The sequence below is a fragment of the Phaenicophaeus curvirostris genome, chromosome 8 (assembly GCF_032191515.1).
Source record: "Phaenicophaeus curvirostris isolate KB17595 chromosome 8, BPBGC_Pcur_1.0, whole genome shotgun sequence".
Lineage (NCBI taxonomy): Eukaryota > Metazoa > Chordata > Aves > Cuculiformes > Cuculidae > Phaenicophaeus > Phaenicophaeus curvirostris.
Genome location: NC_091399.1, coordinates 32,625,031 through 32,651,337, shown reverse-complemented (window position 1 = coordinate 32,651,337; position 26,307 = coordinate 32,625,031). Strand labels below are relative to the sequence as shown.

The following is a 26,307-nucleotide window of genomic DNA, read 5'->3' as shown; positions in this document are numbered from 1 at the left end:
CACCTAAGTGTGCAGGCAGCACTTTTCCCTATAATAAACCAAGCATTGGTGTCACTGATCACTGCCATTAAAGTGTATCCATCCTGGAAACAGGACAGAAAGACTTTTAAAAGTTCACAATATGAACTTTTATGAATTCATAATATGAATATTTTTTTGTTCATAATATGAACAATTTTATTATGCCATTCTACAAGTACACTTCTGTTTTCAACTGAAATGTTTTCAGATTCTTGCACTCCCCCAGATGAAAACAAATCCTACTCACCCCCAAAAAGCGCCAGCCGTCTTTTGCCAGGTGTGTATGTAATTCCTTGTTCTTTTACACCTTAAAGTGTGGTAATTTCTCCATTTCAAAATTTATCAGTTTAGCACCCGTTCAACATCATCATCAGCACTCAGTTTTAATTTCTAGATATTACAACCTACAATTTCCTGTCACCTTACACATTTGGCCTAGAGTAAAGAATTATTAATAATTAAAACCTACCACTGCACACTGATTAATCTTTAATCTTTTTTTGAAACAGAATAAAATTATTCCTGTTTAATAACAGAAACCGTCTACTAGCTCATCTCAAGTCTAAGCACTCGGTTACTTTCAACCAAACCTGTATAGCACTGAACTTCTTTGGTGAAATAATAAAGCTACAAGCTTCTACATTTAATTTGATGCACACCTTTCAAAAAACAGCAGCCCAAATAAAACACTATACAGTAATATGTAAAGATACCACCAAAATTACCTTGTCTGAATGCTGATAAAAAACAGAATTTACCTAACTAATTCATGGTTAAAATTACAGCAGCAATCTTTGATAAAAGCCTCCAATGTTGAACTAAACATTTGCAACAATGGAGATTCCGTGATAACTGTTCGATAATTACCAGAACAGTAACTTATCCTAACAGTTAACGGTTTGCATTTAAAACCTGAATTTGTCTGACTTCTCACTCTACCTGCTATGTGACCTTCTCAACAACTGAAGTAATTAGGTCATCAGGCTTCAGTTATCCAGATATATATTTATAGCCCAAGATAAAGTCACCTATTCACCTCTCCATTAATAAACTAAAGACAGAGCACCTGGAAGTTCTCATGATAAGACAAGTTTTCTCATGACTGAAGCACTTGCATGGATCCTCTCTCTACTTAATCCGTTTTTTCTACCTTCTCATTTCAAGACATAAAAACTGAACATCAAGCCTTTCAGCAACAGCTGTCTCAGTGTCATGGGAATAAGCAATTGGACAGCAGAATCACCCAAAGGTAACTGCTAGCTCAGCAAGTTCTCGAGATTTTCCGAAGCCTCAAGATACAGTGAGAAGAACACTCTGAGTCTGCCCATATTCATACCACATACCTAAAGTGTCAATACTATAAAGGACAAAACACAAAACAGATTCCACAGCCCTTTGGTCAAAACCAAATAGTCTTTCCATACACCAAGCAGAGGTAATATAACTTCTTGTTTGTTCTGCTTGTTAACTTCATGACTCTTGTGACTTCTCTCACACTTCCCATGTTCACATCAGGCTTTTAGCCACAGCACCATCCTGGGTTTGACAGACACTGTCTCTCCAGTAACATGCCCAAAGCAATAATCCAAACTCAGCTGTCCACATCCATGGATAGTTTTCTAGACAAGAATTCCTATGCTAGTAGGAAGGAGTTAAGGAGGAAAAAGAGTTGGATTAATTTGTGGATGAATACTACTTTCCAAATTTCTTATAGTGCACATCTAGAAAAGACACAATGGTATTACTTTATCCCATTTATTACTGCATACATAAAACAGTGTAACAAGTTGTCCACTCAGGCATCAAAGGACAGAGAGTAGGCTTCTGAATTAAAAGAAAAAAAACCCAAAAACCCACCAAAACTTGCACTTTCTGCAATCCTAGCATAATATTCACAAATGAAAGCTTCCAAACTCATCGCAACCTTATGACTTTTTGTCAACCATATTTAGTTTAGGAATCTCCATGCTCCACAGGGATTCCACACTGAGCTCTTATCCCACACTTACCCATGCAAATAAAGTTGGGGTTTTTTTTTAAATATCATCACTGCAGGTTAACACCAAACCAGTGAAGTGCTGTGTCTCAGATCCTCTTTCCACTTACCATTCATTAGTACCGAATGGCAGATTACACACACTCTGGCTTCCTTCCGATCCATGTACAGCAACTTGCACTTCAGGCTACAACACGCTGCACAAAAAACCTGGAACCAAAGGGGAAACAACTTCAGTGTTGTTAAAAATACATGATGAACGGATGAAACCAGACAAGAGAATAACTGTAAAGTTCTAGACATGCAAAATAAGGAGGTAAATTATCAGTATTTTCCCATTAAAGCCACAGTGACCAGTACCTGCCCAGGGTACCTTTCTAACTAACCCTGTTGAAGCAGTATTACCCAGAGCACACAAACGCATGTTGTTCTGATATTGCACAGTGGTGTTTTTTTAAAAAGTTCGTCATAGAAGACAATCATTAATAAACTCCTACCACTTTACAATCCCCCACAGAATTAACAGTTTGAGAATTAATTTCAGTCTTGGAAAAAGCATGAGTACTTTCTAAATTCAACTATGTTTAAATGCACAAGTTTTCCCTACATGAGAAATCGCTGTGGCGCAAATTAATTCAGACAACTCATTTTTATTTGCAGCAGGGCAATTTATCTATATTAGCAACCCTAGCCATTTAATCTCTTCATATAAAACAAGCTATTCCTCAATTGGGACTAGTGGTATATATCAAAATGTTTGAAGTGTCGGCATATAAAATGACATTTAAAAAAGCTGATTGACATCAGTACTGCAAGCAAATCTTGCTCCATTTACATATTTTAAAAAATAGCTTGTATTCACATAATTACTGACACTACAGCATCACAACACTAGAGAGAAATTATGAATTGCATGTTAAGCACGCTGACTGCTAAGAAGGGACCTGGTACAATATCCCCAGGAGGACAACCTGCTGTGGAGACGCAGCTGCATTGCTACTCTCCTCACCTGAAACAGCTCTAACACTTCCCCAGTCCTGGGCAGGGAACGATGTCGAAGGCTTCCTCCAGACAAGCAAAACCATGAGACAAGAGCATGGCTTGTGTACCAAAACAAACAGATGCATGCAGATATGATCCTACAATAGCAATTGCAATCACAAAATCCTGAGAACAGACAAATCAGGGTGCCCATATGATTTCTTATTTGTTTTAAATAATAATATTGTCTTTGTTTTTAAAAAAACAGTATTGCTTCAGGGTTATTATTCAGCTGATGTGAAGATACTGATGAATACCCACTTTGTGCAGAAGACAATGTCACACTCAGGAAATCTAGAAACAGCAGCAGCTACCTGACAAATGACTTCAGGTAACAAGAGAGAATTTCAGATTTTAATTATCGGTGGATATTATCATTCACTATGCATTATTATTATCTGGAGTGCTTTCTTAATCAAAAAAAGATTCCATCATGACTTCGACAGCAGCTTTTCTGTAGCACAGACAAGAAACTATATAGGATTTTCATATAAAAATATATGTAAGCCTAACCAAATTTCAACCAAGCTAAAGATAACACCAGATTACAATCACTTTTATAACCTGTTGCCTTTGCAGTCTTTAGCAGCAAGTGTTTAAAACAAGCACATATAAAATAAGCTCCGAGTTCACCATGAGAGCTGGAAATCGAATGTGAAGACAGAAGAGCTCATCCTGTCTCAATTCAAACAATTTTAATGTTTCCCAATTCTGTCAACTTAAATATTTCAGAAAAAAAAAAGTGCATATAATGGCAAAAAGAAAACACAGCCTTCCTCATCTATGAAGCCTTTTTTAAAAAAAACAAAAGCAAATGTATTTTAATAATTGGATTTCTGCATTTACACCTTAACACCATTTACAAGCATTCTAGGGAATATTAATAACAACAACATCACAGCACATTTTAGAGACATTTGACTTCATTTCAGTTCTCTGGGAGAAACCTCCAGTCAAAAGTTCAGTATTGAACATGGAAAAATCAATGTCTTCAACCCTAAATGAAGGACTAACACAAATTAATATCTAATCTAGGGCCCTTTACCAAACAACACACTGTGTGTTCAGTAGAGCTTGCAAGTGCAATGATCTAAATATTAAAAGAGAAAATAGAAGCAATGACAGAACACCCACGCCTCCTCTCTTAGGCTGCATCAGCCTTCCAACAGTAGTAATCCAGAGGAAGAATACAACTCAGCACAATCGACAATTCAGTCTTGTTATTAACAACCATCAAGCCACTGTACCAGTATATTATGCCATAAAAAAATAACATAGCCATGTCAAAGCAAATTTATATGTTATTAGGGTTCACTGGGAGTTGTTAAAGCATCTGTTGACACGGAGTTGATGATTTTTTTTTCATTTTAATGGAAAATTATATTTTTAGTTGTTGGTAAAAGGATGACACATAAATCTTCTAGTTTTCCTATCAAGGATGATTGTTTCATCTGACAATAGAAAATACATAGATACATAAGCTAAAATTTATTAACACATTCTTCAGGTTCTTCAATTTAATTCAGAATTTACTCTAAGTGCATTACTTTCCACCACTCTCCCGAGGTTCATATCTTCCATTAATTTTGCAATTATTACCCTGAAATTAAAAACTGAGACAGACTTCCCAGGTGCCACTCAACTATTTTTAAACGCAATTTTCATTCCCAAATGAAACAGACACATTTGCCCCTACTACAATGATGTTTTCATGATGCTAATAAAGCTTAAGAAGAGACTGTTGTATTAAAGCTTGTGTTCAAAAATATTCAGTCCTGTGATTTTCCTGAAAAAAAATTAATTAATTGCAGGAGCTGAAGACACCAGCTCCCCAGTTCTTTAAGCGAGATTCATACATTGAACAGAAACAGTGGCAGTAGTTGCCTACATCACAGGCACATGGACAACATGGCTTGCTTTGGGGATGGTTATCTTAACCAGAAAGCAGGAGTAGACAGCTGAGAACAGCTACGTCTCAAGCCACTACAGCCAGATGCATCACAACTTGCCAGCCAAAGCCTTTGGTCTCTTTCCTCACGGAATCGTTCCAGGAATTAAGAGTTGTAAAGCTATCTGCAGTAAGTGCTAAGCGTTCTTTGACTTATATCGATTCTTAGCATTTATTAATGACTGGTGTTCTTTTTAGAGAAATAAAACGTAATAAGGCATGAAAAATTTTCCTCCTCCACTTCTACACATAAGTAAATTTGGCTCAGACAACATTAGCTAACAAAAGCTTCTAGAAACAAGTCATTTTGAGGATTATTTTAAGAACAGTCTGAGAGTATTAAATACTAATACATGATGCATTTTTCAAACCTTAGAAACAAGTTTATTTGCAGAGCAGAGGACCTTTTATTTTATCCATTCTCCACAAATCATCCAAAACAATGCTGGTTGTTCTTCCCAAGGAAGCAAGCAACTTGAAGTCCCGGACCAGTGCACAATGCATGTCTGCTTACGTTTTAAAAGTGTCCTGGGAAGGATTTTTCAGTATATCTCAGAATCAAAATGGAATAAAATCTACTTAACTGTTGTTGCAGTGGAGATTGAGCGCTCTGCATTCTGGTTACTAAAGGGACAAGTGGCACACGTACAGAGTCCATTACCGAGGAACAAGCCTGTGTTTTCTGCTAAGCTGTTTCCAGAAACAACTGGCATAAAGGTTTGAGCTTTCCAGATACATTTGCTTCTTAGAGGTCTTTTGTTCAAGTCATTCTGCTTCCCTGCACTCTTCTGGTAGCTAAAGACCTTGCCCATAGCAGTCAGGAGGTCTTTCAATCAACTTCAGAAACCTTTGCATAGGGCCGAAATGAACCCAAGCTACTTTTACTCTTGTTTATTGTGGGGTTTAATATTTCTTTTCATCCTAAAAGTATTAATGAACCTCTGCTTTGCAAGAGTTAAGAGTTTCTCTCTTTTGAATCATCACATTTTTCCTAAGTTCCTAATTTCCATGTTGCACTGACTTGTATTTCAGTAACAAGATATCCGGAAATACTTCACGAGCCAATCATTTACTTTAAATTTGCCACATAGGAATTTGTGTTGACCTAGATGGCACAAATATAAAACCTAAAAAAATAAGATTTCTAACGTATTTCTAACATGACACAAAATGATACAGAAACAACAGTTTGCTCGTCTTCATTATAAAATTTCTCACCATCTGTACACACATCATGCTACAGATACTTTACCATATTTTTCTCCAAAAGCAAATGTATATTCTTTAAAATAACATAAGCAATATGAGAAAAGTTACTAAAGAAGGCTAGAAAGAACAGAGCTGATCAGCCGTCTAACCGAGCAGAAACACCAGCAATTCAACAGCACGCTTCCAATTCCCATCAACACATTTCAGTATCTTTAACGAGATTATTGATGCAGTAATTTCTGTAAACTAGTTTCCTGCACTTAGCCATTTTATAGCAGTTCCCCATGAATCCAAAGATGCTGATTGTTGCAGTCAACTAATACACTGCTCATACAGGCTAATCGTTCTTTCAGTTATAAATAACAATTATTTATTCTTGATTTATAACCCTGAATAGATTAAAGTGTAGAAACTCCTTTTTTTCCTTCATAAATCAAACACAGCTTTCTAGGAAGGGATAGCATAGCCAGTGGCTGCGCAAGTCCTCTGATTTGATTTTATGCACTATTAGTTAAAAAAAAAAAAAAAAAGATGGGTGCTTTGAGCTTACTTACAAAATACAAACTTACCTTCCCACAAGCTCTGCAATGATGCCTTCTTTTGGTGAACGTAAATCTGGCCTCACATTTCATGCAGTTTGGTGCTTGAGAATCTGGAACCCAAACTGGAGCCACCTCACCCAAAGTCGTAAAAGGCTTTCTGGCTGGAGCTCCAAACTGACCAGCTCTGAGATCATTATCTGGACTATCTGGGGCTACTGCAAGGCACGGACTATTGGAGACTCCAGATTCATACTCTTCCAAATGTTCCCCATTAGCATTAGTAACAGAGGCATTTGAAGACGTTTCACCAGGAAACACGTCTGCTGTATCCCCTAATTGTGTCTTACCAAATACATTTTTGTTTTTACTATTACCCCCACAATTTGGGGGAACAATATCATTTTGTAAGTGGTCCGATAATGGCTTTGGAATCTGCAGTTTAAGATTTGTAGGTTGTTTAGGTCTTGCACCACCAAAAGGAACACTGATAGACTGCAGATTAGTTACTGGTTTTGGTGAAGTTTGCCCTTGCATGGATGAAACCTGACTACAAAGATTATGTAAATAATTTTTCTTTATGTGGTCACCAGTGCTGTTTAAAATAAGACCGCTTCCTTCTGTGGTCTCATTTCCTCTCTGTTCATAAACATTAGCATAACATTCTGACTTGCTCTCCTCTATCTCCTTTTCCTCTGTTACTGAGTCTTCCTTGGAGGGTAAAGTCTTTGGAACATGAGCAACAACTGGGTTCTGCATTCCATAGGAATCACAACCATTAGATAGAGAGCTTGCTGCTGATGTAGCCACCACATCAGAGAGAGTGGACCCTTCAAGCTCATCTATAGCAGTCCCTTTTAAGTCTACGCCTGCCTCCATCATCCCATTTCCACCTTCTTTGCTATTACTACATGCTTCACCAGGCTGTTTAGTTTGCAAGTGTCTTTCATTCTCTCCCAGAGTTTGCTTATTATTAATCTCATTCAACTTCGTCAGTTCCCAATTAGCCATCTCCTGAGATTCAGGGTAACACTCTGCTATGCTGAGCAATTCCGTTGTGCCAAGATTTTTATGACATTCAATGACTTTGCTTTCAGTGGCACTAACATCCTCAGGGGCAAAATGTTCTGCAACACATTCCTTGTAATTGCCACTTCCAGCCACGTTAGGTTGACAAGGTTCTGTGAGCCCAGAGAGCCTAGACTGTAACTGTTGGGTTGCTTCCTGTTCTACGACTAAGCTTCCATTACTTGAATCAGGAGAAGAGTTCTTAGTTTCTAGACCTGTTCTCTGAGGAATGGCTTTACTAGTAAAATTCTCAACTGATACACCATTTTCTTCCATTTTAACGGTACCATCAACTGGTCTCTGCAGGACAGTCACTGCATTGATACCTGCAGTTGTGGCTTCTGAAAACAGTGAATCTTCACATGTATAAAAATCACCCTTTAATCCAGAGGAGGGGCATGCAACAGTCAGGCTTTCAGATGAAGCATTAATTGAATGACTTAGAGAGTCACCCTCAGTGCACAGCCAATTTACTTGCTTTTCTGTATCTGTGTCTTTTTCTGTGGATCCATTTACAGTAACACTAAACTGATCACTCTGTCGGTTTTCATCATCCAGTGTAAAGCTAATAGTCTCCATTAGGGACTGGCTGTTGTAATTTTTACAATCCATCAAGTCACCACTTTGCAGTGCTCTTCTGTCACAGTTATGCATGACTGCCACCACTAGTACATTCTTCTCTTCTGGCACGCAAGCTATATTTCCGTACTTCTTTTCTCCTGTTTCCACAGCGTTACATTGATCATCCTGATTACTATTTCTTTTAATCAACTGATCATCTGCTGCTGCCTGATCATCAATCCACATGACTGGGGTCTCTGAGCTTATGCTAAAATCCTGTCCATTAGCACAGTGATCCCCTCCTCCTGTTGGCGTAGTCACTGAATGAGATAAGGAGAAAGATTTTAATCTCTGCTGACATTCATTAGTTGTAGCTTCATTCACACTGGCCACAGTCGGGTTAAATGACAGACGACGAGAAGGCGGGTCTAGAATCTGATTCCACTTTGCACCCAATAGTGTAGGTGAAACAGCGGCATCTGAAAGTTTAAATAAGAGCAGTTACTGTCCTGCTAATGCTACAGGTTCAATCAACTGTTATATAAATGCAGAGATGTTCAAGCATGGATACAACAGAAAAACACATCTGCCATCACTGACACCTTTGATCAACCACTGGCAATTTAACCGCATAATGCTTCTGAAACTCAAGAATTTTAGAGCTAAACCAATTCATATCAGGTTGAATTTGTAAAAGTAACTTTAAACTATTGATTAATATACTTCAGACAGCTAGAAATGCCTAGAAAACATCCTACTCCCATAAAATAATCAAATTCCTTGTCAACACAGAAGTAGCAATTAGACTAAGCAAAAAAAATTAATACTTCAAATATTTTAAGTTTCACTTTTAGATTCGTGACCCAATAAAACATTTCTATGCTCATGTCCCCCAAAACTGCAAAAGAAGCTTAGAATAAGTTTTGCCTAATTTGTTTAAAATAAATGATTAAAATATTGTCACTAAGATTAAGCTTTCTTTAAAAAGTGTGTGGAAGATTTGCTACTAAAATAGTGAGAAATTCTAAAACAGTAAACAAGATGAATGGAAACAGACGAGAACACTGCTACAAATACTGAAGACACCATGCAAAATTAACAGATGCTTTTTGCAAGTTGTGAGATTAATTTGCAACTCAAAACCAAAACGTGTATCACAGATCTCTCCTTTGTCAATGGTCTCTGCAGAATATATCTAATGTGCAGCTACAATCTTGTTCAAAATTGCTCACCTTCGTTTTGCTCAAATTCATCTAAAACCTTATCGAGGTTATATGCCTCTGCTTGGAAATAGTTCTCCATTTGTCAGGGAAAGACCACCAGATTCCTGTCTGAACCTGCCAAAGAACAAATAAAAATCAGATATTTAACCTTTGGTCAACAGTGTTCTACTACATACTGCCCTGATTTAATGGGAGAGGAAGTCCTTTGTAAATGAAATTCTACATACTTTTAATGTATGTATGTATTGTATTTTCCAGAAACAAAAGTTATTTTTGTGCTTAAACTGCTTAGTTCAGATTAACAACCTCCCCAAAACACTGGATTTTATGACCTCCAGTCTCCCACATTAATGTGTTTAACCATCAGGAGGACCCTAATGGTACCAGCAAAACTGCTCCAACACCAACGAGAAAAGAACAGTCTGAAGAACCAGAGGGCCAACAATCTGAAGACCCGGCTTTCAGTTCCATGCTACCACCGATTAGCTCATGTGACTTTGAACAAGTAGCTTAAACTCCCTGTGCTTCTGATTTTTTAACGTATACTAAGCTAGCAGTATTCCATGTCACTCCTCATTTCCCAGAGATGTGTCAAAGATTCATACTTGTAAAAGTTGTTAAAGGATTTAATGAGTGTTATTTGAATTGTGCTAGCTCTTAAAATGCCTGCTTTAATAATCCTTGTTTCCCTGAAAGGCAGGCACTGGAAATCTAGCAAAATGCACAGAAGTAAATAGTCTCATCAAAAGATAATGCTCTCTGGCTGAGAAGGAAGATGACAAAGGAGAAATGGAAAAAAAACCAACCCCAAAAAACCAACCCTAAGTCATGAAGTAACTGTCTACAACTTCAGATAATAAATAACAATTTCACCCTAACAGTAGGAACATGGTCATCTTGATACCAAAGGCTTGAGGCAACAAGTCACCCTGAGTAATTTTTTAAAAACATTCACTACCAGTGACGACATTTTCACTACGAAATATGTGCCATAACCTATATACCATAAAGAAAGACTTTGATCTGATCTGTTCTCCAAACACCATCCAAAAAGTCATATTCTCTCTAGAGCTGGTGTTCAGTGTTGTGAAATAAGGAAAGGGAGGAGGAAAGGGCGAGAACCCTGTTTTGCAGTAAGAAACAGTGTTAGACCTGACAGCTAGACTCCAGCTCAATTAAAAACCTGCTCTTTCACACTAGAGATATAACAGAAACAAGAAGCACATCAGAGGAAGTTTCCAATTTAGTATACTTTAACATTACCCCCATAGTATCTGGAGCTGAGGAAAACATCAACCAGTTTTATTCCATTTACTACAACACCAAATACAGTTTTGTACTTATTGCAGGCAACAGCTATGATTACATTATTGGTACAAAAAAGATCACGCATTAAAATATTTTTTGTACCAATAACATAATCATAGCTGTTGTCCGCAAACAAAATGCAGAGTTCAAGTTTTTAAGGTTGCCCTCAAATTTGACACAAGGTCTTTTTAAAAGATGATCTTGTTACAACATCAATATATTGCTATTTAATGTAAACAGATTAAATAATGCTTTAAACATATATACAAAAAGTGAATTTTAAAGAAAATCCGTGTAATTGTAACTTAAAATTTGAAACAAGCATCACCAAAAAAAAGACTGTTTTGCAAAGAAATTCAGAGATAAACTAGGCTTGTCACCTTACAAAGTCCCAGATTTGTCCCCTGTCCTGGGATTTTAGATAACTCCTTCTGCGAGGAAAATAAATTATTTGGTTTATAATTTACTGCACACAGATTATAACACAAGCAACAGAAAAGCTGGCTACCTTGACCAAAGGTTGCATTTCAGAAGTCTAAAACAAGCCCAACACTTTACATTCTCTACTAAAAGCCAGGTTCTGACCTCAGTGACAGAGTGTATTCTGATCCCTTAGATACCTGTAAAGTCTCGTGGGTTACTCCTTCTCCCACTAAGTCACTGTATTAAAAATCTTTCATATCATTTTCACTGAAACCATTACATTTACTACACATTTCGATTAAACCACAATAATTTTTAAAACTTAAACATACGAATACAAAAAACTACAGCCAAACTGCAAGAATGTGGAGGTTCTCTTGCACCTTTCTCTCCACCTCATTTCAACTCCTTAGCAGGAAGCATCTTTACCAAATAGGTAAATACCAAATACTGAAAGTTAATCTGTCCAAATGAATTTCACTTAATTTTTTTTCCGTTCCGTTCTAAACCTCAACGAACATGTACCAGTACAGTAAGACTCTTTTGTACAAAGTATCATATAATTTCACATCTGTTTATAATGTACTTAATTTACATTATAATGATAATGTTTCAGTCTAGCAAACAATTGATGAAGATGTGAATAATTATTCCTAGGCAACGTCCTACAACTAAGGCCAGTGATGCAGAGGATTTGCCAGTGAAGCACTGCAAGACCAAAAAGTGTGATACACAACTTCGTGTTCCACAGAGTTCAGCTGTGAAGCTGTCTGAAAACACCACACTCAGATTTCCACACACTTTCCTAGTGAAAAAAGGCACCCACACTCAAGGCGTTTGTAGGACACAAACTGCAATACGAGTGTCCCCAGAGAAATAGGTTACAAGCATTGATTTTTGATGCTTTGCTTATTTTAGAGAAGATAATGATTACTGACAAGCATGGTGATAGGGAAGGAAATCTATGCCGATTATACAGTTGCTAAAAACATGTTTTCAAGTAACTGTTTGACAGCATTTTGGTTATGTAGATTTCAAATATTTAGAAAAATTCAAATCTGACCACTCGCACAACTTCAAAACCTGAAACCCTGATAAAATTACTTCAGAACTAACTCAAGTTTATTCATATTGGAGTAAGCAGAATATAAGCCACATTTGCCACTAGCATTTCCTAAGTTATTCCTGTGTCAGCTGGTTTTTCATTGTCACAAAAATCAGGAACAAGACATCCCTAAGCAGAGAAAGCAGTGTTAGAAGTTCAGAATAAATACAATCATTTTTATTGACTTTTAGATGTTGTATTATGTGCAATTTTTCAAAATCAGAAAACCACAAATATTCAGGCTTAGGAGACCATATGTTTAACAATAACAAGGGCATACAATATAAAGAAGACTTAAAATTGTGCTCTCATTCCCTTACAGTCTTAATGTGGTTAATACTTCATCGCAACAACAAAAAACAATCTGTAAGATTGTTTTTAATTAATATCTGTACTATCTAATATTAAATATCTAATGTTTGTGAGTTTAAATTTGGTCCAATGTGACAGAGGGATTTTCTTCTATATTTTTTTAAATTCTAAATAGACAAAACCATGTGTAAACAACTCCATGTAACCATATGAATTCTGGAGCTCAAATACCAGTGTACCAACATGCAATGAGCCAAGATCCAGACTGATGGATTTCCATAGTCCAAACTGAAGAGAGAAAAGGTTTTTTATAACACTTTTATTATTTCACTTACTGATGTACCAGGACATACCGAGAATCTTTTATTTTTGAACTCACAATCACTAAGCTGACAGCCACACTAGATGAGATCTCATTCTCTATGCAAGTAGGTATTTCTCAGAAGAGGTCAGCTGCAAACCTTCAAGTCTAACATCTAAAATTATTATTATTATATAAAAGAACACAACAATCCCCCAAAGCTTTTCCAGAAATTTCTGTCCAAGGGCAAATCACACGGCCAAGCCCACAAAAGTCCTTACTGCCCTCTTCCTGACTGAAAAGGAGGACGAGTATTCATGTTCCTAACAGACATCCGCAATGCATCTTGACCAACACACTACCAATAACTTATATTTTTGCCAGCTTAAGATCTAATATTTCAATTCTGTATAGCCAGCAACTCAAGATCAAAACATAAAACACTAAATCCTCTAACACAACATGCTATAATTATTGGGGATCTGGTTTCCCTTTGCTTTGGAGTTTCATTGTATTTTTAATATTTTTATGAAATATCCAACATAAATAAAACCAAACATATTCATTTATAGGTCTTTGGAAACTTTGATTGCAATTTACAGGTACCACTATAAAAGTCTGGAACAGTTTTAGAATTACTCCAGTCCCAAACTTCCTCCTAGTAAAAAAGACTGAAAAGACATTTTCAAAGGATCTTTGATAGCTGTGAAACTCTTTAGTATTGCTTGGCTATTCCGAGCCATAGCACGGAGAGAAGCCGACCAGCAAACACAGCTTAAATGCTAGAAAAATGAGAATAAAAACATAAGTAAATTAGGAAGGAATTTTAATGGTGATTATAGCCAGATGCTGCAAAAAAAGGAGACACATCCTAGATTAGTATATATTAGTATGAACAACACAAAGAAGGGGATGTTGTGCCAGGAATAGGAAAAGGAGCCATAAATCACCAATCCACTGAAAAGTGTAAGATAGTGTCCTCTGTGCAAATATTTGGCAGAAAAGACTAGTTATAGGAAAATAAATAAATAAATAGCAAAATATTTTCTTTTCTTTAATTCTTCACCCAAAAAAACCACCAACCAGTGGATCCCATCCACTGGTACAGAAATCCAGAACCCAAGATCACTTGCTACCCACTGCAGAAGCATCTCCTGTTTTTCATGGCAGAAAGCTAAAGAAAACACACAGCCTGTCAATCAGATTCTTTTCAAGCTCCTGTTGGATCACAGATCATGCATAATTCAGAAATTCTGTGTTTTACTTATCAATTTATTCATACAACAGCATGGACTTAGGATCATCTTCATCTCCAAAACTTAAGATCTTACATCTTATCAAGCTTACATGCTCTGCTCTCCCCTAATGTCTAAATTTATAGATGCACGTACCAGAATGCGTGGGTCAGATATGTATCCAGAACTACTATCCTAGTCATCACAGAATTTAGGCATACAACAAACTAATTGATTAGTGGGAGGGTAGGAGACAGAAGTAAAGAACAGAAAAACCTTCTTCAAAATTATATGGTATTCTGAACAGGTTTAACCTTGGAGACTGCCTTTCAAGACAGCTCAGATATCCCACACGCTAGCTTCTTTTTGGGAAACGATCCATACAAAGAGGGAGGCCTTATGTTATACCTGCAAAGCAGCAAGACTCATAAGGCTCAAATTCGTTTTGGTCTCCACAATAAAGAACCATGTAATCCATGATCCTCTGCACTGCACATCCTAAATTACCCTCAAGATTTTTACACCACTGGAACTGGCAGCCTGAAGTCTTTCAGATTTTCTTGACAGCAAATGATAACAAAATCACATTAATACTCTACAACAAAAAAGTGCCAAAAGGAAATAATGCCAACATACAACTATCAGCCTCATAGAAAAGGCCTAAAAGCCAGAGGGTCTGTAAAGAACCAGAATAAGATCTCAAGACTTCCTCCCATGCTGTCCTGTGTAGACTACTCAACATACACATTTTAGTAAACTCTTACTAAACAATATGAGTAGTTTATTATAGTCCTCACCAAAAATATATATGAAAGTCTCCCAAGATTAAAGTCACAAGGGGCATGATCAAACTGAAACCAAACATGGCTCATTCATCCTGAGAAAAATCATATGTCCAGAAAATGTCATTTTCCTGTAGCATGATGACATGGAAGTGTAAATCAATTTGACAAATTAATTTATTTGATCTAGATAAAGGGCTGAGGGCTTCCTCCAACCCCAAGAAACAACAGTCTAGTCCACATATTGTTCTATCTCCTTTTAGGGATGTTTGTACTATTTGCCCCCGAAAGGAAAAAGTCAAGCACCTCTGCTGTAATGAGCAGCTTGTTCAGAGTTCAGCAATAGCCGTATTTTCAACTGATGAGATCTGCCTACAGCAAAGACTGAGGAAGAAAGAATTTACCCTCCCCCAAACAAAATAAGACAGATCTTTGCTCTAAAACAAAGCAATTACTCTCAATAAAAATCAAACCAACAAAATGCTAGAAATTCTCCATCACTTTCTACATAGGATACAGATCCATATATAGAGTATGCATATGTATATAAGTAGATACCCATACACATACATAAAAATACATGAATTTCAAGTACATACCCTGAATCATTATATTCTAAAGCAGGACTTGCCTCTTACCTTTTTCTTTTATATATTTGTTAAGAAACGAATGACCCTGTGCCTACTCATGATGACTGCAGCACAACCAGCCAGTTCTGCTGAATCAGTGTGTTCTACTTGATCCTAGAAAGAAAATATAAACATGTATTTTATGATTGGTAATTCTGCCACAAACCATGTTTTTTCAGCGCATGCCTGCAGCGAGCACAGGCACATTTGCCAAACGCTGCAAGCCCTCAAATGATTTGGATTGTATTTGCAGCTTTAAATCCAGAGACGTATGCATTATGCCACTACTTTTCTTCTCGTGAAAAAAGCTTCTAATAGAAAACACATTGCTACCTACCATTACTCTTAATTTAACTGTAAACCCTCAGAGTGAGGCAGCAACTCCAGCTGTCCTTGTATCCTTGATGACCTTGACTGTAACACTTAATTTATAAAACTATCCTCTGAAGTTATTATAATACACTACCACAGGGCTTCCAAAAATAAAGAGCCAGTAGCTTTGATACTCAACAAAAATTCATGGCCCTCTGTTCTGCAAAGCGTATTCATCAGCTTCCCACTGATTTTGTTACAGCTAAACAACTGGTTTTGTCTTCAAATTATTCCCCCTACAGTCTTAGGCTCCCTTCATTTCCTAAAGGCTTCTTCTCTCAAAAACCACAATGACATCAACTTTCAATAGCCGGGAGGACACAAGCAAAAAAAGTCTGTAAAAGAAACTCTCTTGTTCTCCTAACTACAGCATTTCTATAGGTTAGGTGCTCATTTTCACAGGCTGCATCCTAACAGTCGACACAGCTCAAAATCCAACAGCCAAGCAAAGGAAAAAAAAAAGTAAAAAAAACCCAAGAAGACTTGTTTACAACACACAGAACAAGAACAAGGAGTAAGATAAGTTGAATTCATGTTTTAAGGTTTGCTGGTGCCAGTATTCAACTTATTAGGCAGTTGAAGTATTGATTAGTGCTGAGACGAAGCATCAGCTTATGTTAGAAAAAAAATCTTAAAACTCCAGTAAAATGAACAGAGCTAAAAAAAAAAAAAAAAGCAGTTCTCCCTGCAGGAAAGCGGTATTCAGTGTTATACTACAATTTTCCCAGGGTTGTTTATTATTCTTTTCAGAATAAGCTACAGTAATAATTCCAGGAAACTAATGAACTGAACAGTAGCACTCTCAGTAGTACTGTTTCCAAACTCAGAACAAAATCCCACAGCTTTGTATGCCAACAGAACTGTTCATGTGTGCAAGTAAAATTTCTGATGCCAGGTATGATTCTACCTCTATAAGCCAGCATGAGTTTTGGATATTTGAGAAATAATAGAAGTTATTATATTATGAAGCTCTTCAGATAGGCTTCACATGCATGTAAAGATGGAGTAGAGGGAAATTTAACCACTGGAAGGTTTCCGGATGATAAGCTTTTTCAAAGGGATGTGAAGTACAGATGCCAGTGGGGCACGGTTATCTGTCCCACTTTCATGTCCCCTCTTGGCCTGCAGGTGGAGGAAAATGATCCCATTTTCACGAGCCCTTTGACAAGATGGATCAATTAACGACAATTCTTTTTGTGATTTATGACAAGGCTTGTCACCTGCATTGTACATTTTACATGAACCAATCGGTCATACATTAACTACAAACTTCAGTCCTTATCAAACAGAGATGGATCACACCTAGCAACCTACAACTAGAACGTACTGTGCTGTTACCAGTGCTCTAAGCCAATAAGCCTTACAGACAAGTGATACTCAGGGCAACAGTACAGCTTTACTCTTCATTGGTTTATTCTGGTCCACCTTCCTTGTTCCATTATTCCCAGGTAATAGCTTTTTTGTCTGTAACCATTCAACACAAAAAAAAACCAAACAACATAGATCCAATCAATTGCTACCAGTCTCCAAAGAAAGTTTAGAAGAGATTTTACCTGGAGGTCCTAGAACTTTTTGTTTTCAATTGTTCAACATTTACTCTCAGCAGCCATTTTCCTTTACAAACATCAATGCAAAAATTGATGAAGCATGCTTACAGATATGAATGTAAAAAAAAAGCAATTCTAAAAAAGTAAATTATAAGGTTTGGATTTCCTGAAAAAAGAAGAGGTTGACACCAGAGCTAAATTCTTTTTCCAAAAAGAAGTTAATGTAAGAGAATTGTATTAAAATAAGAATCAAGGATAAGAGGAATAACTACAACAGAGAGTCAAGAATACTCACAACAATGTATAACCTAATGATTATTAGTTTTTTCACAAATCATACACACTGCTAAAAAAGGTTTCATAGAATCATTAGGTTGAAAAAGATCTTAGAGATCATCAACTCCAATCATACCTGTCCACTACTAAATCATGACCCCAAGCACCTCATCTACCTGCTTTTTAAACATCTCCAGGGCTGGTAACTCAACCACCTCCCTGGGCAGCTGTTCCAGTGCTTGATAACTCTTTCTGTAAGAAATTTTTCCTAATGTCCAATCTAAACTTCCCCTGATGCAGCTCAACATCATTCCCTCTTATCTTATCACCTATCACTTGGGAGTAGAGACCAACATCCACCTCCCTGCAACCTCCTTCTAAGTAGTTGTAGAGAGCAACCCCACTTGAAAAGAACACAAGCATTTCCACCTAAAAGTTATGGGCCTACTGAGACCTAAGATCACTATAACTGAAGGAGGCCCAATGTCTCTGTTCTTCCCATTTGTTCACTTTGAGCATTTCATAGTTCCCTATCTCTCCTGCTGACGGTTGGATGAACTTGGTTCTGTCTCCTGCCCTAGGTGGTATCACTCAGGTGCTGCTGTGGTTATACTCTACGTGTACCATTCCCTCAGGAGTTCCAGAGGCCACCTGTCAATTACTGCAGAAGCAAAACAGAAATTGAAGAGAAATTTGACAAGCAGAGACGTGCCCAGAATAAAGAGAGGATGAAGAACAGAATAAATGAGAGCTAAAAATAGAAAATTAGAAATATCTTCTCAAAAAAAAAAAAATAAAAAATGTTTACAACATCACATGGAAGTAATCTGAACTAGCGCAAATTGGAATAGCTGGTAATACATGGAAAGAGACTGAAAAAGAAAATTTTGATACCATGTTAAAAAAATGCAAAAAATCTCCAAGCATGAAGAGATGCTAAAAAATGCTTCCACCTACTGGCAAGAATCCAGCTCTTAACTGAACTACATATCGTCTATAATGTGCTACCAGTGAGATGTCTTTGAGTAGGCAGAAATACATTTGCAGCCATTTTGAGGCAGTTGATTATTGCTAGATTAGTTGGACTAAGCATTATCTCAAATGAAAACGCAGATCTCAATGCTGGTATCTTAACTTCCTAGCTTGTTTACCCTCTGGAACTCTCATATGGGAGATTCAGAGATAATATTTAAGGTTCCAACTTTGCAAGACTAAAAACTGCAACAAGAAATACTACAGCAGAGGGTTACGTTAATAGGGAAACGCTGTACTTAAACAAGAGGGGAAACAGGTAGCCAAATTCAGGATGCACATGAGTATACAACATGAATTATTTTATCTGATCAGTTAATCTGAAAGCTAATTCTTCACAAGTGGAAAAGGTGGGGAATTCTTCACTCAAGTAATGACATGCTTGGAATAATGGTACAGCACCATGTACCCAACAATTTTGTCACTTCATAACATCTCCTTCTTGGCCTCTCTCAAACAAAGCAACAACTTTTAGTCAAGTTTCACATGAACATGTGTTTGTATTATATTTTAAGAATCAATGTAAGCAGAAAGACTAAATACCACACAGGAAGCCTCCTCCCGCAGAGGCAATCCTCCAGACCTGTCTCAGGATGCGCTGCCCCAACAGCACCTGGAGTCCATACAGACAGCATGTGTCCACACTAACTGAATGAAACCAAGCTTCATCCTCCACTGCTGTTCTCTTTCCTGAACCTTACACTGACTCTCAAACACCTACACATTCTGTTCCAACACCAAGTACATGCTCTATCTAGTGTGTGCCAAATAAAAGGAAAGGCAGGCATTATAAAGTGTTTGTTTTAAAATATCTAAATTATTAAAAGCGACTCAGCAAATAACAACAGAACTTGCCAAAAATATCCTGTCTAAGAAACAGTTCAGGATTAGAAAATCCCATTAAAACTCACCATAAATCAATTTAATAAGAAATAGCAAAAAAAGCACCAAGAGGTAAAATATAACAAATACAACCACATTGGTTCGCTGCTAATCCTTTTTCTGCACCAAAAGCTCAAACTGACCAAGTATCCTTCAGTTTTATTTCCCATAACACACTGATGTTCCCACTACTCAGTGTAAACTAACCAAAGAGCAGAGTGGGCCATGGCAGGCAATTTCTGTGTAATACAACACTTCGTACCAGCTCACTACCCTTGCTGAAAAAAAAGATAAACTATTTTAATGTCCCATTGGTTTGTCTTTTTTTCCAATCAGCTGCATGAACAGAGATGGACAATGCCTATAGCAAAATACAGTCTCTCTAATTATTCCACTAATATCTGCATCTTTTCCCTTGACTTTTCCCCATGCCATTTTAAAGCTATTATTTTCACTTTTGTCTCCAGCCAAGTTTCCATAAGGAGACATTCACGCATGCCAGAGCAGCAGTAAGGCAGTCAAAAGAGCAGCAACTTCAAAGAAGTGTTATAGAAAGTATCACAGTCAAAAGAAACAGGGAGACAAGAAAAATTACAGCCACATTATCAACCTTTGTCCTCCAGTAAATAAGACAAAGAGGCCCAACTGAAAAGGACACTTGCTTTATAACACTTTACAGTAAAAAATAAATTCCATTTCCTATCCTTTTTACTATTTCAAGGGGAAAGAAATTCATTCATTTGCTTGACACAAAAAGCAGCCTTGCCAAAAAGCCTGAACTTCCTCAGCACGCTGCAGAGTCAGGGCCCTCGGCACCTGGAGGCGGGAGCCACGCATCCTCCTCTTATATAACTGCTTTTGACTGCCTTGAAAAGTATCCATCCCCGGCTCTTTGGAAGAGCAAATAGATAGGTTTACATCATAGTGCTGCCTTCAATGCAAGTTTTTCCAGAGGAATACAGTTGGGAAGAAAAAAAAGAGAAAATCCTTTCCTGAGTTCACTCACATGCTCTTAGAGCTCACTTCAAAATGTATTGTTTTATAAATCTAATGTTTCATGCAACTCCCAAGTTTAAAATATTGTAACCCCCCCAAAAAATGCACAGTGTATTAAACATAAATTTAATATGAAACTATGCTTCTTAATTTGTTCACAGATTCCATGTAATGTCATCAATGTAAATGCTTTTTAAAAGAAACCAATACATTTAACTTACTGAAGTGAAGCTGTTATTTAACTTTACTCAAATGCAAGCTAAAGTGAAACACATAGAATAAATCAGTTTGTGAGATGATTTTTTTATGCTTCTGTATCTGAAAGTGAAGGGTTTGAGTACTAGAAACTAGCGTTTACCAGATTTGAAGAATAAAATTATTTAAAGTCACATATTAGATATCTCAGAGTGAATTAATCCTGGATTCTAACACCTTTGAGTTTTCTCCTTTCTAATGTAGGGTAGAAACAAGAATGAATCCCAAATATGCTGATCACTGTTTCAGATGTTAGATTTAGACAATACAGGAATAACTGACTAAGGTCCCCTAGAATCACTAACTAAATGACTACCACTGCCAAGGAACTGTCCTTCTTATAAAACCCACCAGGGGCCGATACTTAGAGGTGCCATGAGCAAAATCCGTATCTTGTAATAAAGGCCAGAATTGCCATGCAACCAGAATGGGACAGATGAAAAGGACAACAGGCAAAGAGGGAAACTGCTTTGCTACCATTTACTAGCCCATCAATTCTGAGTTGTACCCACTGGGGAGAGAAGCTGCTAGAAGTAACACAATTGATGCACTCAGCTGCTCTTTAGAAAAAGGACAATCTGTACAGAAAAAAAGTCTGAAAGTCTGCTGTCAGTTTCTGCTGAAAAGCAGTCCATCAGCTACTAAAGCTACCTTTATCAGCACACTTGGATACATCCTCTTCCCAACACTGCTGTGGTCATTTGTACTCATTTGGTAAGTGTTACAAAATCTTCCACACACACTTCTAATAAGAAACATCACAGTTACAGAGAACTAACAATCACTGTCTGTCAAATCCTATGTTATGTAGAGCTGAACTACCATGCGCCCCTGAAAACAAAACCAGAAATCTATTAACTTCCACCTCAGACTCCCTTCAAGCTGAAATTATCTCAAAAGAAGCAACATTTAATTCCCATTAGCAATTTTATTTCTATTGTGTTAACCTTTATATGCACGTGACACCAAGATTAAACTTATATACACACACGATACTAACACACGATAAAATACTGTTATCTCACCAAACGTAGCAAAGTTCACTCCTGTGTTCATGTTCACAATCTAACTGATGCTCACAGTGCACTATGTCTCAAGTCGTCTGTAACTAGTAACTCACTCAATAAAACTCAATATATCCACAGCAACAATGTGTATAGAAACCGCCCTGAGTGTGATTCTCCTTCACACTGAGGTCCATTAACGTGCTTTCAACAGTGCAGAAGGGACTAAGCATAGACCAACAGAAATGGAGAGTAACCTGCATTCAGATTTGCTGTAAGTTGGATTTTTTTCATTGCTCCACTGGTGCATACACCAGTCAGGACATTTAATTAAAATTCATGTGAGATTCAGAAAAGTTTGAGTTATAAAACTAGATGTCCATTATTCTGTATCATTATCGGCAGTCACCGGAAATACAGGTCTAACAGATAAAATCCAAAAAAACTTGAAAGTATTCATTATTAATGAATCACAATATAGTTTTCAGAAATCTTATGGAGCTCTAGGAATACTAAATCCTCCTAAACTCTGATGCATTTCTCAGACAGTCCAAAACTGAGAATCCTCAGACACTTCTGTTGTCTGCTGACATGGTGGCTGATGCTGCTCAGCTATGAATCTTCATCTCTTCTCTTTACCTCTCCATAAGACTGTAGTACACTCTCATGTTCAGTTTCCTTCATCTGTTGGTCTTATTTTCCCCCTCTCAAACACATTCTTTCCTTCCTTCACCTCTTCCTGCATCCATTTGCTTTCTCCCTACCCACGCCTCCTTCCTCCTCCGACAAAAAGATGAGAAACCCCCTCTATTTCAACATCACTATTCAGATTCACTGGTATAAACCCATTGTAAACTTGTTCATTAACCACACAATGTTATTCCACTCTTCTAGGAATGGTAGGAATAAACCCAAAAGCAACGGCAATGAGTTCATTTTGCAAACGTAAAGTCTTTAGATAAAACAGCCACTGAAAAACAACAAAAATAACACACACGGCCAAAATAACAGTCAAAGATTCCAGCATCGTTGTAACTGTCAACATGCTTTCTACCTATCCTCATCATTATTCACTGCCATCGTGACTCCTTCATGAATTCATTTAAATTCTCAGCCTTTAGACTGTGAAATAAAATTTTTGACACATACGCACACCAGGTATCCAACACCCAGGATCAGCACAGCTATCTGCTTCCCTCAGCAGCTGTGTATTCAAAACCTCCAGTTAAGACAAGCTGTATTAACTACATAGGAGCCCCTATTTATACATTTCCTCAAAGCTGAACATACAACTGCACCTCCATGCTGCCTGCACAGAAATAAAGCTTAACAGAAAAAGAAAAAAAGAAAAAGAGAGAGAGGAAAACATAACCATGAAGGGCATTACAGAAAAAAAATAAGGGAATAAACCCACTACATATACACCTATCTATCATCAATGAGTTTCAAGGAACACTTTCTAATTCTTGTCATGATAAAACCCACGTTCATTTCACAGGAGCATCCAACAAAAAGAAAAAATCTATGTGCTAATTCTAGCAATAGGTTAAAATGCATTTTACAGGTGACTTGTTAACTGAAACTACGGTAAATACAATAGAGAGGCTATTATACCAGAACGCTAATATAATTACGTGAAAGCACAAAAGTAGGTACACTGACGCTTAAAGATAAGTAATGACCTTTAAAACTTACATTTATAAAAAAATCAAGAAAGAACTGTGAAGTATGCTGGGGTTTTATTCAGCTTTCATCATTTACACAAAAACAATCAACGCAATTTGATGTTTCAATTAAGAGACTGTTTCAATTAAGAGACTGTTTCAATACATATACTATTTAAAGCAATCTGTTAATAATATAACCCAAGAAGTGGGCTTTGTGCATTCTTTCAAGTTCACCAAATAAGAGAAGAGTAAAATACTCATTTTGAATTAAGCAATATAGCACTTACATTGTAACTTTGTAGCATGATGACAACCAATACACTCTGCTGAGCTATCAAACTTGCCGGAAAGGAGAAACAGTAGATGCATACTGAAGTATAAACCCCAAAACAGGTGTAGATCAGGACCCCATGCCTTTCTCTGCAGAACACAAGCCTCAGAAGCAAGCTCTAGCATGTATTTCTACAATATTGCAGAGAACGTGCAATTTCAAAGACTGCTAGATAAATGAAAAAAAAAAATACACAAAGAGGGAAAACTTTCCTCTTACGTGATCTCAGTTCATATTAAATGTTAATCTATCTGCATTACAGTGCAGATAGGGAATAAAAAACCAACATTGACCAGACTGAGGCTTTGAGCAACCTGATCCAGTGGAAAATGTCCCTGCCCACGGCAGAATCTTTAAAGTCCCTTCTGACCCAAACTATTCTATGATTGGTTTGCTGGGTATATTTTAACCACATAACTTTTGTGTCTGCTTCGCCTTACAAAGAAAACTCAGTATTCACAATCTCAGTAGCAAAAATTAGAAGAGAATTTACATACTGGGAAGTGTTCAGCTACTATCACTTTTCAAATGTTGTATCTAAACTATCTGATCTCCTACAGAAATGAAGATTATGGGAGCGTATTGTTCACTTACTATTTTTTATGCTCATCTTTTCAAAAAAAATATACATTCATGAAAATTAGTATCTGCACAGTAAAAACAAATCCAAATGACTGTCCTCCAAAGGAAAAGCAAGCTGATATATGTATTTTTGGCAGCAACCTGCTGGGCAATCAATACCCACACAGTGCTGGAAAAAACAGAATTATGGTGTTATGTGAGAAAGCTGGGGTTATTGCAGAGGGAGAAGGAAAGGAAGAGATACTAAGGGGCAAAAAGGATTTAAATACACAGAAAAACAAGCTTCTTTTATTCCACTGATGGTAGAAAAATATGCTTACGGATAGACTATCTCAAAGGACTTGGGTACATATAACATCAGATTCAGTTTACACTATAAAACTCATTCAATGCATCTTCTAATTCAAAACAAAACATGGCTCTGTCTGTCTCTAGATCTTGTAAGAATTTCCCTGCAGCTAACAAAATCTCTCACAAATCCTAAAGAATCATGGGTGGGAAGTAAGTCCTAGCCATCAGAAACAAATCTGGATTTACATTCCCACTGTTTCAGCTAGAGTGACGAGAGCTCCTTTTATCACCGGACCAGCACACTGCACTGACTCAACCCCAGAACCACTAAGCTCTTTTGAGCATCGGCTTAATCAAGTGCAGTTCTCTGTTCTCAGTCTCGTGTGACGTCAGGAAACACACTCCCTGGATCCGTGATGTCCTAAAAAGACAGCTCAGCATTATCCCTACTCAGCAGTTAGCGGAACTGTAACACATAAATATCCAAGACATAGGCTCTTCTCTTTGATACCACGCTTATTTCAGAACCCACCAGCACCAGATATCCATCCCTCTTCTGCAACAGATGACTGAGGCCCACTTGCCTGTCCTTCTCTACAGCACAAGCAGAAAAAGCAAACATGCTACCCTTTCAGTCACTGCACTTCCCAGTCTGGTGTAGAAACAAAATAAATTTGATTTTGTTTAAATTGATAAGCAAAGCCTAGAGCTACAGAACTTGAAGGGGGAACACAAATATAATTCTGACCAGGCACCTTCAGCAGGTGACTGGGGCAGGGATTGCCTAAGTCACCCTCACACAGATCAGCAGAGTCTATCTCAGGGATACAGGATGTGTGGCACACCCAGGATCAGAATGAGGTCTGAGCACGACATAGACCAGAGGAATGTAGATCACCAGAAACTGGGCCCCATATTTTACTGCTAATGACAAAGTTCTTTGCCCTTCCTCTTAAAACCCAACAATTCAAAAAAATAAGAGAGGGAAAAAAAATAAGTAAAGCTGTTGAAGGAGAAAAGGAAACAGATTAGAGAAGAGATTCATTTAAAATAAATGGGTTTATAATAATGGTAAATAATGGTAAATAATAACTAAGAAAAAAACCCTCAAAGATCTGAAAATATTAGCAATTTTTGTCCTGTAGCATAAAAAAACTCCAATAATGTGACTGGCCAGCTGATCATGCAATAAATTTTATGTGTATTTGCACGATTTGCCCATTCTTCCTGAATTTATAACAACTACATACAAACAGCTTGGCCTTTATTTTAGTGAACCTAAATCAATCATCTAGATCACACCTGGAGTGCAAACAGGTAAGTCAACATGTACAGTGAGTTCAAAGCAGAGCTTTGACACTACAAAACTGC

General features: G+C 37.2%; 1 protein-coding gene across 4 annotated transcripts in view; it reads right to left on the bottom strand.

Moving 5' to 3' along the window:
* The window catches only part of ZFYVE9 (zinc finger FYVE-type containing 9), a 57,086-nt gene that overhangs the window by 24,637 nt on the left and 6,142 nt on the right, over positions 1-26,307 (bottom strand). Inside the window, exons 2-5 of one of the 4 annotated variants that reach the window (XM_069863125.1) lie at positions 15,711-15,815; positions 9,616-9,720; positions 6,785-8,862; positions 2,128-2,227 (exon numbers count right to left, since the gene is read on the bottom strand). In XM_069863125.1, the coding sequence (XP_069719226.1) occupies positions 2,128-2,227; positions 6,785-8,862; positions 9,616-9,685 (2,248 nt within the window). In that variant the 5' untranslated portion in view covers positions 9,686-9,720; positions 15,711-15,815. The remainder of the gene's footprint in view (positions 1-2,127; positions 2,228-6,784; positions 8,863-9,615; positions 9,721-15,710; positions 15,816-26,307) is intronic. The other 3 variants (XM_069863127.1, XM_069863126.1, XM_069863128.1) reach the window with 3 other exon arrangements.